Raw genomic sequence first — 14617 nt, 5'->3', positions numbered from 1 at the left:
TCCTGGGGCGCCTGGGTGGCGCAGTCGGTTAAGCGTCCGACTTCAGCCAGGTCACGATCTCGCGGTCCGTGAGTTCGAGCCCCGCGTCAGGCTCTGGGCTGATGGCTCGGAGCCTGGAGCCTGTTTCCGATTCTGTGTCTCCCTCTCTCTCTGCCCCTCCCCCGTTCATGCTCTGTCTCTCTCTGTCCCAAAAATAAATAAAAAACGTTGAAAAAAAAAAAAATTAAAAAAAAAAAAAAATAAGCGTTCCTAAAAATTAAAAAAAAACAAAAAAAGAATTGTGTATCAAAGCCAGGATATATCCTGGAAGGATTTTTAAATCTTGACTCTGCTCTAAAAGCAGAGTTCAGATAAAAAGAATATTCACCTGTTAATTTGATAATTTTAGGCTATGAATTCCTTAAAATGAAAAAAATTAGATATACACATTATCTTGTTAAAAATAAGTATATGCTGAAGAAAATCACCCAGAATATATGCTTTTTTAAAATGAAATAAATGCATCACTTATGATGTCTGCTCTCATCTCAAGTAATGATAATTTATCTGTTGTCTCCCAGCAAATTCCTAAGTATCTCTTAAATTATAAATAAAACAGCCAAACCATCATTAGATTTTTCTGATGTGTTTGTACATTAAACCTGAAGACTTATCGCAATAAAAAGCTATTAAAAATGTACAGTGTTGGGGCACCTGGCTGGCTCAGTTGGTGGAGCGCGTGAGTCTTGATCTCAGGGGAGTGAATTCAGGCCCCACGTTGAACGTAGAGCTTCCTTAAAAAAATGAAAAATAAAAACAAATATACAGTGCTACTGAAGGGAAAGTTAAGAATATGGCTCTCCTAGGGGCACCTAGGTGGCTCAGTTGGTTAAGCATCTGACTCTTGATCGTCTCAGGTCATGATCTCACAGTTCATAGGTTCAAGCCCCACATCGGACTCTGCAAAATAAATGAATAAACTTAAAAAAGGCATATGGATTTCCTGGGGTGTCTGGCTGGCTCAGTCAATAGAGCACGAAACTCTTGATCTCGGGGTTGTGAGTTTGAGGCCCGCGTTGGGTGTAGAGATTACTTAAAAATAAAAACCTTAAAACAAACAAACAAAAAGACTATGGCTCTCCTGGCTAAAAACTACGTTCATATAAAGCTTTTCAAATAGTTTCACTACTTTTTTTTTTAATTTGGCATCAAATATAGAAGCAAAACCATAAAAGTTGCATGGAAACAAAAGAATAAGCAATATTACAATCTTTTTATAAACCCTGAACTATTTTTTATTAAAAAAAATTTTTTTTAACGTTTATTCATTTTTGAGAGACAGAGAGAGAGAGAGAGAGCGTGGGCGGAGGAGGGGCAGAGTGAGAGGGAGACATAGAATCCGAAACAAACTCCAGGCTCTGAGCTGTCAGCACAGAGCCCAACACGGGGCTCAAACCCACTAACTGCAAGATCATGACCTGAGCGAAAGTTGGGACGCTGAATCAACTGAGCCACCCAGATGCCCCTGTAAATCCTGAACTATTTTAATAAGAGTAAATACTTCCTAATAATGTTTATCTATGATGGTCGAAAAACTTTTTTTTAATTTTTAAATTAAAAAATTTTTTTTTAATGTTTATTATTTGTTTTTGAGAGAGAGAGAGAGAGAGAGAGAGACAGAGTGCAAGTAGGGGAGGGGCAGAGAGAGAAGGAGACACAGAATCCAAAGCAGGCTCTAGGCTCTGAGCTGTGAGCACAGAGCCCAACGTGGGACCTGAACTCACGAACTGTGAGATCATGACGTGAGTTGAAGTCAGATGCTTAATTGACTGAACCACCCAGGCTCCCCAAACTTATTTTAAGTTTATTTATTTTTGAGAGAGAGAGAGAGAGAACAAGCAGGGGAGGAACAGAGAGAGGGAGACAGAGGATATGATGTAGGCTCCATGCTGCCAGCATAGAGCCCGATGCAGGGTTCAAACTCACAAACCATGAGATCATGACCTAAGCCAAAGTTGGGTGCTTAACCGACTGAGTCACCCCGGCACCACAAAAAACTTTTCAATAATAAGCACATCATATATACCCAATCTCAAAAGGCATGTTAGTTAAGGAAAGTCAACATTTGCTTATATTCTACATTCTTTCAGCAATAACTATGCTTTTATAAAACTCCAAGTTACTGAAAGGCCTTTACAGTAACGTATGACATTTTCCTCAACATTCCAATTAAAATTAGTGAAATCATGGTACTATTTAAAAAATGATACTTATTTCCTTTTACCCAAAGAGTTATTACCACATGCACATCTGCACCATAAATGTTATAGCTAAAAAATGAGATCTAGAAGTAAACTCTTTCATGGAAAGCCAATCGTAAGGACTCATTAAGATCATACAATACTACTTAAAATTTCCACGAAAAGGGGCTCTTTATGTTCAACTAGTTTAATGTTATGTTTAGCATTTCCTGGGCCTATTACAATTTCAAATTTCCTAGGAATATACATCTATAGAAACTACTGTTGACTAAATATTAAAGGCTGTAACCAGACATGAAGGAGAAAATCTTAAATTCCAAAAAAAAGACTCAGTGTCAGACTCGAACCTTGTGACCTGTTGCCATAACATGGGGCTCGAAAGTCTTCATAAAGGTATATAGTTTATAGTCATGCTATTTGCCTCCTATGGTGGTATCCAAGAAATTCAGCAACCAGTTCAATACCTCTGTTTTCTGAACTATTTTCAGATCCTTCTCATTTTCTAATTTAGAATTCTTCTCTTGGGTGATCTTACGTTAGAAAGATTTTATTCTTAGGGAAAGAAGGCGGGTATATCTTACCTTGAAAGATAACAAATATGTGGTGGTAAGTCTAAATTACAGAAGCAAGCCGAAAAGCGTGCAATTTAAAACTGTCATGCCTCAAAACGTACTTAGCAATTAATTCAGTGAAAATCCTATGATGTCAGACATCATTAACTCATGTTCTATAAAGAGCTCACGTGTTACGAACTAACCACAACACAGTTTTAAAGTTATGTCTAACTTCGTTACTTGGATGCAATGGTTGTCCAGTGGGGGGAAGTAATGTATTTTCCTTGACCTCATGTTCTATCACTAACCAAAGTAAATGCAATTTTGATATGAGGAAGCAAAAAACATATTTCAGGTGCGCCTGGGTGGCTCGGTCGGTTGAGTGTCTGCCTTCGGCTCAGGTCACGATCTCACGGTTCGTGGGTTCCAGCCCCGCATCGGGCTCTGTGCTGACAGCTCAGAGCCTGGAGCCTGCTTCGGATTCTGTGTGTGTGTGTGTGTGTGTCTCTCTCTCTGCCCCTTCTCCACTCATGCTCTGTCTCTCTCTCTCTCAAAAATAAATAAATATTAAAAAATATTTTAAACAAAAAACATACCTCATCTTCTAGGTTGACCCTAGATTTAAGCTAGATGCAATTTACTTTTATTTCTTTTATTTTTTAAAGTTTTTTTTTTTAATTTTTTTTTTAACGTTTATTTATTTTTGAGACAGAGAGAGACAGAGCATGAACGGGGGAGGGGCAGAGAGAGAGGGAGACACAGAATCGGAAGCAGGCTCCAGGCTCTGAGCCATCAGCCCAGAGCCCGACGCAGGGCTCGAACTCACAGACCGCGAGATCGTGACCTGAGCTGAAGTCGGACGCTTAACCGACTGCGCCACCCAGGCGCCCCTAAAGTTTATTTATTTACGTAATCTCTACACCCAACGTGGGGCTTGAACTCACGACCCCGAGATCAAGAGTCGCACGCTCTTCATACTGAGCCAGCCCGGCGCCCCCTAACCTAGACGGGGCGTGGGCTTCGTGACTGCCTTTCTAAGTCTGTCTGCTCCAGCCAGTAAATTCAGAACCACTCCATGTCTTCAAAATAAAATACATGCTTTTTATTTTTTTGTTTACTTATTTCTGACCGAGAGAGAGAACATGTGGGGGGTGGGGAGAGGGGCAGAGAGAGAAGGAGACAGAAGATCCAAAGCGGGCTCTGCGCTGAGAGCGGAGAGCCTGACGTGGGGCTGTAACTCACAAGCTGTGAGTTCATGACCTAAACCGACTGAGCCAGCCAGGCGCCCCTCAAATACAGGTTTTAAACAACCAGTTACTTCTCGTGGGATTCTGAAGCTACAGAACATTTGAGTGAAATACTATCTTCCAATTAGCTAGCATTTACTTATTCATTCCTTATTCAGCTGGATCTAAGTCACAGACATCGTTGAGCCTTTTTATGAGTCTTCTATCACCAGGTCTGGACATGTTATGGAAATTCCTCTGATGTTGTTCGGTCAGTAAATGAAAATATTTCTGTTTGGGAATTTCCAGAGTTAATCATTTTTCGAGATTCAGATCTGCAAAGCACAGAAACCTATACCCCAAAAAGGGCAAAGAGGCAGCAAGACCGAGCTTAATCGGACCCTCCCAACAGGGAACAAGCCCTAGCAAATTAATTAGGACCATGTTTCCACATTTGCTGACTACACTGCATTTGTTTTCACCGAGGCCTCCTTCCTCTATTAGCCATTACCGACGGTGCAAGATTGACTCCTTGAACTTCACAAATACCAAAATCAATCAACTCACTATGCCGAGCCCAAAGCCTATAAATTAGAGGTGCCTGCTGAATTAGTTCAATCACCAGTAAGTACTAAGAACTTACGACTTTGCTGGATGTTACAAGTATACAAAAGAACTCATGTTCTCCGGCCACGATCTAATCAGGCAGTCTGCACAGTCACTGGGCTAACTCTTCAAATCTCAAAACTTAATTTTTCACCTCTGACAGCAACCTTTTTGCCTCCTGACTGTCTTCAAGTCTAAAATGGACACAAATCTTTCAAAAACACCTCCCAGTCAACATAATACACAGGGGCTATTGCGAGAATGCCTCGGGTGGAGACACATACAGACTTTGACACGAAGCATGGATGCTACCAAAGAAAGGTGGCTCTTTTCTTTACACGCCGATACACAGAGCACAGGAAAAGTCCTATACCTTGAAGGCAGGTGTTCTCAAACTTTGGTATGGCCTAAGAATCACCTGGGGTGAATACTTTAACTGTAGAAGCCTGGAGGTGGGGCCTAGCACTCTGCATTTTATACAAGTGACCCAGTTGATTTTCCTGCCCAGTCCACCGAACGCGAAGAAACATTGCTTTAGAGTCAAGGTTGCTCACCCCCCACCGGAGATAGCCCCAGCTATGGCGAGGCTGTTTTCCCTCTGGGTCGCCGGCCTTCCCCAGCATATCAGCGTGGGCTGCTCACCACTGCTTGCCAGTCTGCACCGTCCACGGCCATTATCTTGCCCCTCCCACACTCGGGATCCTTCCAGGTCTGGGTGAGTCTGAAAGCAAGGTCTCCAGCTGGCTGACAGACAGGCACAGAGGCAGACCGACAGACATACGCAGAGTGGGGGCTGTGAAGTCCCAGCAATTAGGAAACAAAGGTAGTCTAAATTACACAGACTGTCCAATAGCACGTGAAAGTGAAAAATTTGTTTCAAACCTTTTTGATCAGGAAGGATGGAGAAGGACACGGCCGTGGGCACCTGTGGTCTGGTTGTGGTCTCCCACTGACTAGCTTTGTGACTTGCCATAGTGCCCTCCCTGACCTGTAAAATAGGGAAGGGGCCCCTTTGTCCCATTCACGGCAATCTTATGAAAACCAACTGAACTTGTGTTTGGGAAAGCCCATTTGAAAATGCAGAGCACAACAGACGGTGTGTGGTATTTTTGTAACAGGATAATTTATCATTTTTTTCAGCTTCATAAACACATTAACCTAGACATTATTCCAAGTTGCCTTGATGACCGAATGTCTTCTAGTATCTCAGGGTCTTTTTTATACAAATAAATTCTCACTGGCAAAAAGGTAGAGGAAAATGCAGACCCTTGGACATACCCCGAAGTTGATTTTTTGAATATATCCTTGAAATCGGCTTGTTTTAAAGACAATTGCCTCCGTCTCCTGAAAGTGGAGTGCAAAAAAAAAAAAAAAAAAAAAAAAAAATCTGGTTAATTGTGGCTTTACTGTATTTAGTTCCAATTTTTCAAAGCATGCTCTGCAGAATATATATTTTAGCTGTAAATTAATAAACCATGTTCATAAATCCTGAACAGTCAATACCACTGAGAACAACTTGTAAATATGTAAATTCACTTAAAAAAAAAACTTAACAAGAAAGCCATAAGATTCTATTTGTTTTTAGAAGCCCTCTTAATGTTTCAGAAAGTCTGGAATGAAGACTGACGTTAAATGCAACATCTATTGGCAGCTGATCTGAAAGACTAAACTGGCAAAATCGGGACAGAAGGAAAGGCTTTTCCAGTCAATATATACCCGGCCTTGGAATGCTTTGTCATTTTCTAGTGTTTGAAGCTTAGAGTTCAGTTCTTTGCTGACCCACTGTTTTGCCATAAAAACCTGAGCGCAAATGACACACATTACAAGCTTTCAGGGAACAGATGGTTAATGTTCTTCTAGGTGCGTTTACTACCAATTTTCTTATTGTCATACTGCTCATAATTAATAAAAACATAGAAACAGAGGCACCGGTCTCCTTAACCGGAAGATTTGGGTTTTGTGAACTCTCCCGTATCTCACTCCTCCGGGCTAATATAAAAGACAACGATGAACAGACGAGACTTCTGGTACTGCCCGAGGAACGCAGCTCTCAAAATAGAGACCTACTACGGAGCACTGCGGTATGGGCTGACACCAGTCAACTTTCTGAGAAAGTGTAGGAGCAGCTAACGGCAAATTTCATGCATTTACCTTTATTACGTTTCATGTTGCAATTAGCTTACGGAGAGTCACGACCTCTGCTAAGCACTACCCTTATCTAAGTTTGTCTTCAAAATAAACAGTTCGGGCTCCTTTCTGGGTCATCTCACAAGCACTATTCAAGTCACAACTCAATCAAAGTCAGAGTCTAATAGTACCGTCAGAAAGACCTTGGCAGAGACCTTATCCAAAATGTTATCCTCAAGCTAAGGACTTCTTATGTAAAGGTAGGTAGCAAGTCTTTTATTTATTTTATTTGGAGCCATGAATTCAAAACAGCATCTCTTTAATGGCAATACTATTTCAAAGTCCACTTTTAAAACGCTATACACATAAAAATTATTATTTTGCAATCATAAAAAGCTACAATGGGTTGAATTAATATTTGCCATGTTTTAGCATTAAGCCTCACCACGCAAATAGCAATTACATTATTTTTTACTTACAAATACATTAACGTATCTTTAAATACAGCTTATTTTATATTCCTATTAATATTATTCCTTTCCTTTGTGTATTTAAGAAGAATCTGGTGTGCCACCTTCTGGTAACTGAGGGAAATTATGTATCTCTACACAAGTCACTATTCTTTATTTTAACTTTAAAAAAATATATATATATATATGTATTTCTTAACCTGTAATACATTTAAGCTTCAGATATATATACAAATCTATACCACAGTCTGAAAGAAAATAAAATCTCCTTAGTGACTTTAAAAAAAAAAAAAATCAAGCTTTCTTCATGCTTCCTATGATTTTTGCATGGTTACCAATATGTCTCCTGAATTCTACAATACATATAAAATTGATTTTTGTACACCGTTTCACAGCCACGTATGAAAACAACAGGCTTGCTATTGTAATGAATAAGTAACAGCAGTAAATAAAGGAAAAGAAAGGTCTCTTACCAATAAGCCCATTTTTCTCTTAAGGTTTGAACTCTCATCATTTGTCATGTTCTTGTGGATCCCTCTCTCATCAAATTCTCTGGAGTTTTAAAGTTGAGAGCTGGGAGGCACGGCTAGGCTCTGCTACACAGTAGCGCACCCCAGTGTATCTGCCTGGTATAACACTTCAGTTGCAGCTCCCAAAGGCAGAAACAGCCTTTTTATATATTCAAAAACCTATGCACTGAACACCTTCCATTGGTAGGAAATTGTAGCCGGCGTGGCTGAACTATTTTTATTTCTTATCTTAAGGACGGATCAGATTCGGGGATCAGAACCACAGGAACCTCGAGCTTAGTTCCAGTTAATTGAACGGGAACAAAGTGCCGGGCTTTAGAGCAGAGGTGGGATGAGACAAATACCAACACCGGGAGATCTGACGTAGGAGAAAACACGTTTGCCTGAAAGTAACCTTCTTTTTTCAAGGGTCGCTGCCCTGTTCTTTGTCATGTTACCTTAAATCTTCGTTCTCTGTAACCCTTCCCTCTCCCGTGCCTCTAGTAGCCAGGCATGAAGTCCTAGCCTTTCTTCTTTGTCGATTTCACAGGTGTCTAGTCCCTAGTGTTTGTTTTTGTTCTTGTTTATGTTTTTTTAGCAAATGAGCTACTTCCAAAAATACACACAACTGATCTCTCTGCATCACCCATGTTCCATCTGTCAATCACATTGCTTCTAGGTGACTCTCTTCAAAGACGGCTCTACGTGATGTAAATTAAACGTTCGACACACGGTTTAGTCAACAAATATTTGTTAAGGATTTGCTACATATGTGGTGGGTACTCCGCTAGGTGATATGGATATAAAGGTGAACAGGGAACAATCCCCTGCTCTCAGGGAGCTCTTGGTTGAGTGAGGGAAACAGACATGCAGTCTGACAGCACAAAATACGGCATAAAAGCTTTAGTCGTACATGCCTACGATTCGACAGAGGAACAATAAAAATCAGGCTGCGACTGGGGTCGAAGGACGAGGTATTATTCCCCAGGTAGACTCCAGAAGACACAGTCTGTGCAGACACACAGAGATTTAAAGGAGTACAACATGTTGGAAGGGTCAAGAAAGTCTTCAATATTACTGGAGGGTGTTTAGGTACACAGTGTTGAGGGGAGTAGATTTTAACATATAAGGAAATCACATGTGAGTGAAGTGGTGTGGATTTCATCCTATGGGCAATGAGAAGCCAGTTGTTGAATGCGTGGATCACTCAAGGAATTAATCAAGCAACGATGCTCAGCACTAAGAACTCATTACGGGGGCGTCTGAGTGGCTCACTTGGTTAAGCGTCCGACTTCGGCTCAGGTCATGATCTCACGGTTGGCGGGTTTGAGCCCCGTGTCGGGCTCTGTGCTGACAGCTCGGAGCCTGGAGCCTGCTTCAGATTTCGTGTCTCCCTCTCTCTGCCCCTCCCCCACTCACACTCTGTCTCTCAAAAATGAATAAATGTTAAAAAAAAATTTTTTTTAATAAAGAAAAAGGACTCATTATGAGCTGGCCAACCCACTCCTGAACTCCACCAACTGCCCGTTCTCTGTCTCGTAGGCTTGTTTTGCTCTGTCTCCCTTTGCTTCAGAGGCCCCCCTACGTGAAATCTCTTCCCCTCTCCACTTTTCTGAACTCAACTCATCCTTCTAGATCCAGCTCAAATTCCATTCTTTTCTGTGATGTCTCCCATGGTAATTTGAGTCTCCAGTTTTGAAATGTTCCTCCATTACACGGACCATGCATTCCTCCTAAAGTTTAGCGCACAATGTTCGAAAACCCTCTTCGACTCTTTGCCTATAAAGCCAAACAAGATGGCGCGGAGAGGACACTAAGGCAAGTCAGAGCCTGATGGTAAGTGGCCGAGGAAAGCACACCTCCCCATTCTGCACAGTACACACTCCTCTCAATAACTTCCTTTACTACTCTCAAGCCTGAGAGGAAAGGGCATGAAATGTGCACAGAACTTCATCTGCACTGGGCAGCGACTCGGCATTACTAGGTAACACTGTTGGTTGTACGCATCACAACTCCCGCCGGAAAATTCCAGAGAACTGGTGAGAAAGGGATACCAACAGAATAGCTTAATTATAGAGCTGTGATCTTTGGTGGGGGGGGGGGGAAGAGCTGTGAGGGAGGCTTGGGGGGGGGCATGCTTGTGTTTTACTACTTGTGGTAAACCGAGATAATCCACCTGAAGGTCCACACAATAAAACAGAATTCACGAAGACCACAGAAAGAGATGGGAGAGATGGGAAAAGCGAGGGCAGGGGATTGGATCTAGAAGGTTTAGCCTCTCATGAAGTTTTATGGGAGAAAATCCAAGTGTAAGAAGGGGGTATGGTTAAAGAAGGGGGTAATAGTATGAGCTGGAAGATTAATCTAGGGCAAGAAGCTTTACCAGAGAAACATGTCCTGGGGTGTAAATATTTAGTGTCCTCTCCCTGTGGAACCACACCCCATTATGCACAGTGTCAAATACTCAGACAAGCTTTCGTTGATGTTGGCATTTAGCCTTCAGCTTGGTCTCATCCTCTTTATGTGTGCATAATCTCTTAGATTTATGCAATGATGCAAAAACCATGGTGCTTTCTTTTATGTAGACAATAAAAAAAATCTTTTCATCTTATTCAACCATTTTATGTTAAAGAGGGTTAAGAGGACTCTGCCAATAATTTCAAAAAGCTATTAATACTTAAAAATATTCTTTCAATGACCTAAAAATGTCCCAGATAAAAGCTGTCTGCACCTTCTTTCTTGTTTATTGAGTGCAAACACTGACCACTTTCCTTTCCATTAACTTATAAGGAAAAAATTCAAATACAGGGGGAAAAAACCAGAGAATGTGATTTTGGATAGGTGCCACACTTTTCTCAAGAATTCTCCACAACGGGGCAGTACTTAGGGGACATAAAAATGATTTAATCCACTAGGTCCTCGGAAGAATGCTTTTAAACCATGTATCAATGGTACCATAGACTTGAAAACAAAGAGAAAACAAACCAGACCGTTTCCTCATTTAATTTTGTGGAAAACAGAACAATTGCCAGAGTATGTCCCTCAAGCCTGACAGAAAAAAGGCAATAATCGTTTTTCTATTACAGTTTAAACTAGAATAGGTTTTTTTTTTTTTTCCCAACTTCAAAGGCACGTTCACGTGCGCTAGTTCACGTAGAAGAGGGGAACGGAGGGGAATGACCACGTCCTGCTAGGACACAGCAAGTCTCTTATGTTATTAGTGATTTTGATGACAGGGTCTGTTTTCATCTAGTATAAACAATTCACTTACGTTCCATTTAAAATAGCATCATCGTGTGATCTCATCCATAGCTGTTAAGATGGCTCAGAGCAGGAGGCCTGAGTGGCTTACCGAGTTTTCTGTCGTGCAGAAAGGTCCTCGGGCGACAGACTTGGAAAACCAGTGATCGAAAGAAGGGTCGGTCAGGGGTACTCATGTTGGGAGTAACTACTCATACTCCTCCAGCCCGGAAGGTCACATTTCAGGTGAATGACCAGTGGCACAGGTGGGGTCAAAAGGGAAGAAGAGCCTTTTCCTGGGTACTAATAACTCCACCTTACTGTCACAGGATTAGGAAGAAAAGAAAAGTAGAAGGCCCGTTTCGTAACTTCCCATTTCCACTTGAATGAATCATAACCTTTTTATACAGCCTTAAAATGTAAGGAAATGCAGGCTGTCCCACTGTATGGTACCACAAAGGACGACGGAGGGTAGTTCAGGAGTAATTCAAACTACCTAACAGATCGTAAATCATTCAAGGTTGACTGTGAAATATACCCACTCGTATTTTACTGGCCCAAGTCTTAAATCCCTTACCATCGCGGACTTACTGTGAGAATCTAACATGGGCGAAGATATACGTGACAGACCACTGGGAAGAAGGAAATGTGGTCACGTTGGTGCAGAAACAGGGAACTAAGCTGACTGACGCCCCATAGGCAGAAGGGCCGACACAGGGAGTTAATGAGGAAGTAAGCATATTCCTGTGCTTTTCGACCCAGCCTTCCCATCCAGATACCCCGTCAAGTATTTTACTTGTCTTAAATGTCGGGTGGTAGCCTTAGCTAGCAGGATTCCAAATAAAAAAAAATTTACTGGACCTTTTAAGAGTCTCATTTTTCCTTTTCCCCTGGACTCTGAGGTAGGCAAGGCAGGTGTTAATATTCCCATTTTCGTGAAGAAACAGAGTTATTACATGACGACTCAAGTGACACGGCTGCTGAGAGAACTGGGAAACAAGAATCCAGGTCCCCTGACACCTAATTTGGTGTCCGTTCGTTTCCTCTGTATTGTATGAATATTTATTTTAGGGAACCCCCCCCCCTCCCACACACACAGATATGACTCCTAAACACCGCCACGGAGTTCCTTTATGAGGAAGGAAGGAAGAGGCCGGAGGAAAAGAGGAACGGGTCATGGGAGATACAGGACGATCTCGGATTCTGGTTGCAGAATCGTCAGCCTATACCTATGCCAGAAATACCTTCCCAGTGGCAATTCTCAGAGCTCCCTTTTTATCACTCGATTAACACTTCTTGGCACTTGGAATGCCACTCCACTTGGAATGCCCTGCTCTCCTTGTCTACCAAGCGAATTTCTAGTCATACTCAAGTGTTCGAGCTTATCTCCTTCCATGAACAACACCCCCCCCCCCCCATCCCTTAGCAGACGCCATTGCTAGGTTTTCTAACCCCCAACGACACCTTGAATATTATAGGTCCTGTCACTTTGGATTGTAACTGTTTCTATAAACTAGACTGGATACTCCTGAGGGCTGTGTGTGGGTCCTCCTTATGTTTTTATTTCCCCATCCCAGTGCCTGTCACACAGTAGTCCAGTTAGTTGTAGGAGGCAACTGGGGTGAAATCAAGTTGGCGGAGGTAAGCTCTCTCTTCCAAGACTAAGCGGTTTTCGGGTGATAATGAAATGAGAAATCGTCAAAGGGCCTCATCCTTCCTGAACGAAGATGTGAAGCGTGGGAAATAAATGAAAGACCACCACTGCAAACACTCTACCTGAATACCTGAATGACTCTTGGTGTCCGTGTGATCGACCCTGTGTGTGCCTAGCATGGTGCCCGCAACAGTAGGTATAGAACGACTTTATGATGGACGGAGGGAGGGGTGAATGGCTCGGTAAGCGACTCCTGACCTAAACTGAGCAAAGGAAACGCGTAGCTACAATAAGGAAGGGAGTCGCCAATCATCGTTTGTCAAGGTCAAGACAGGACTGGTAAAACTAAAAACCGAAGAAATGCACTTCATTGGTTTATCACCTAGGCCAGAACACTGAAATATGAAACAGCATCTCCTAAAACCAAGAATTTCCGCAGACTACTCATTGAAAAGGATAAAAACCATATTCTTTGGCTTATGAGGTCTTCTTAAATTATCGTAACCAGTGCTGATGAAAAGGGGAGCCACGAAGTCCAATTTTGACAATAACTGCTCCACTAGACTGAGCAAAAAAATAAAACAGTGAATTCAACCAAGCAAGTCACTTCACATCACCACAACCTAGTAGCTCAAATGACACGGTGAGCAGTCAAGAGTAAAATACACACATTAAGCACAGGAGGGCCCAACGCTAACAAGCTCCTGTAACTTTCAAAATAGAGGAAAAAAAAAAATACATGTTTGATTAAAGACCTGTGAATCGTCTGTTCCACTATGAGAATTACAATTTAGGCTGAAGGAAACGTCTCCAATCCCTTTGTCACACCCATTTACGCAAACCGGCAGGGTAGAAATACCAAGGATATCAACATAATGAGTGATACAAAGAATCAAAGACAATGGAGTTCCCCACAGGGAAGAGCTTATTCACAACAAACTTTAGCATTTTCTTAGGGTTAGGTAGAGGGGGTGGAGGCTCCAGCAGCTGTGAGGGCTCACTGGTACAGCTCATTAACCACGATCTTGGGGCGTGTTCGGGGGTACAAAGGCTGGAGGTTTTTATTTAAATAAAAGTAACGTGGTGTCATAAAAGGGAGCCGTGTTTTGCTAACACTGCACTTGAATTTTGCTACTGGGACACAGAAACGCAGTGTATAAGTCCCTACGGGCTAGTTTGGAAATACAAGAGTCATAAAAGTCTCTAGGATCCTGAATCCTAAAGGAAAGATTGGCACAGAAGTCACACAGAACAGACAGACAGGCGGGGATTCCGACACTAACAGAGGAAATAGTCCCAGAACAATGAAGAAAAGGGTAGCAAAAGGTAGGATTCTGTATTAACCACTCACACAAGAGCCAAGAGTGAACTTGACACCCCACCATTCCTAATCTAAAATTAGAATTAATTATGCCTTCCATATTACTTTGACTATCTCAATCCTCATTCAAAAACCTATGACTCTTTATTTGTGTGGATATATTTGTAGACTCCACTTCCAGGGTCCCGCAACCCCAGCTCCACCTGACTTATTTAATCTCATTTCCCATTACGGGCTGTCCCAGATTTGCACACAACTGGAAAACACAAAATCCCTTTCACCAGGAACTGCCACAGTACCATTCATTTAATGCAGCTTATAGCCTCTTTCTTTAAAATTTTTTTTTAAAAATTAATTTATTTAGGGGTGCCTGGGTGGCTCAGTCGATTGGGTGTCCGACTTCGGCTCAGGTTATGATCTTGAGGTTCGGGAGTTCGAGCCCCCCATCGGGCTCTCTGTTGACAGCTTAGAGACTGCAGCCTGCTTTGGATTGTTTGTCTCCCTCTCTTTCTGCCTCTCTCTCTCTCTCAAAAATAAATATTAAAAAGTTTTAAATTAGTTAATTTATTTTGAGAGAGGCAGAGAGAGTGTGAGCAGGAGAAGGGTATAGAGAGGGGGAGGATCCCAAGCAGGCTCCGCACTGTCAGCTCAGAGCCTGGTGCGGGCCTCA

At 42.0% G+C, this 14617-nt stretch overlaps 1 protein-coding gene across 9 annotated transcripts in view; it reads right to left on the bottom strand.

Moving 5' to 3' along the window:
- Positions 1–14617, bottom strand: part of KLHL13 (kelch like family member 13) — a 201670-nt gene that overhangs the window by 75711 nt on the left and 111342 nt on the right. Inside the window, exons 1-2 of one of the 9 annotated variants that reach the window (XM_019421906.2) lie at positions 7697–7807; positions 5905–5970 (exon numbers count right to left, since the gene is read on the bottom strand). The exons of 5 other annotated variants lie outside the window; for them this stretch is intronic. In XM_019421906.2, coding sequence (XP_019277451.1) covers positions 5905–5970; positions 7697–7737 — 107 coding nt within the window. In that variant the 5' untranslated portion in view covers positions 7738–7807. Of the gene's footprint in view, positions 1–5180; positions 5200–5904; positions 5971–7696; positions 7808–14617 lie in introns of those variants that run through there. 3 more of the 9 variants (XM_053892129.1, XM_019421914.2, XM_019421905.2) reach the window with 3 other exon arrangements.

Source organism: Panthera pardus, unplaced genomic scaffold (genome assembly GCF_024362965.1).
Source record: "Panthera pardus isolate Hobbes unplaced genomic scaffold, ASM2436296v1 HiC_scaffold_27, whole genome shotgun sequence".
Classification (NCBI taxonomy): domain Eukaryota; kingdom Metazoa; phylum Chordata; class Mammalia; order Carnivora; family Felidae; genus Panthera; species Panthera pardus.
This window is presented reverse-complemented; position numbering and strand designations above follow the sequence as displayed.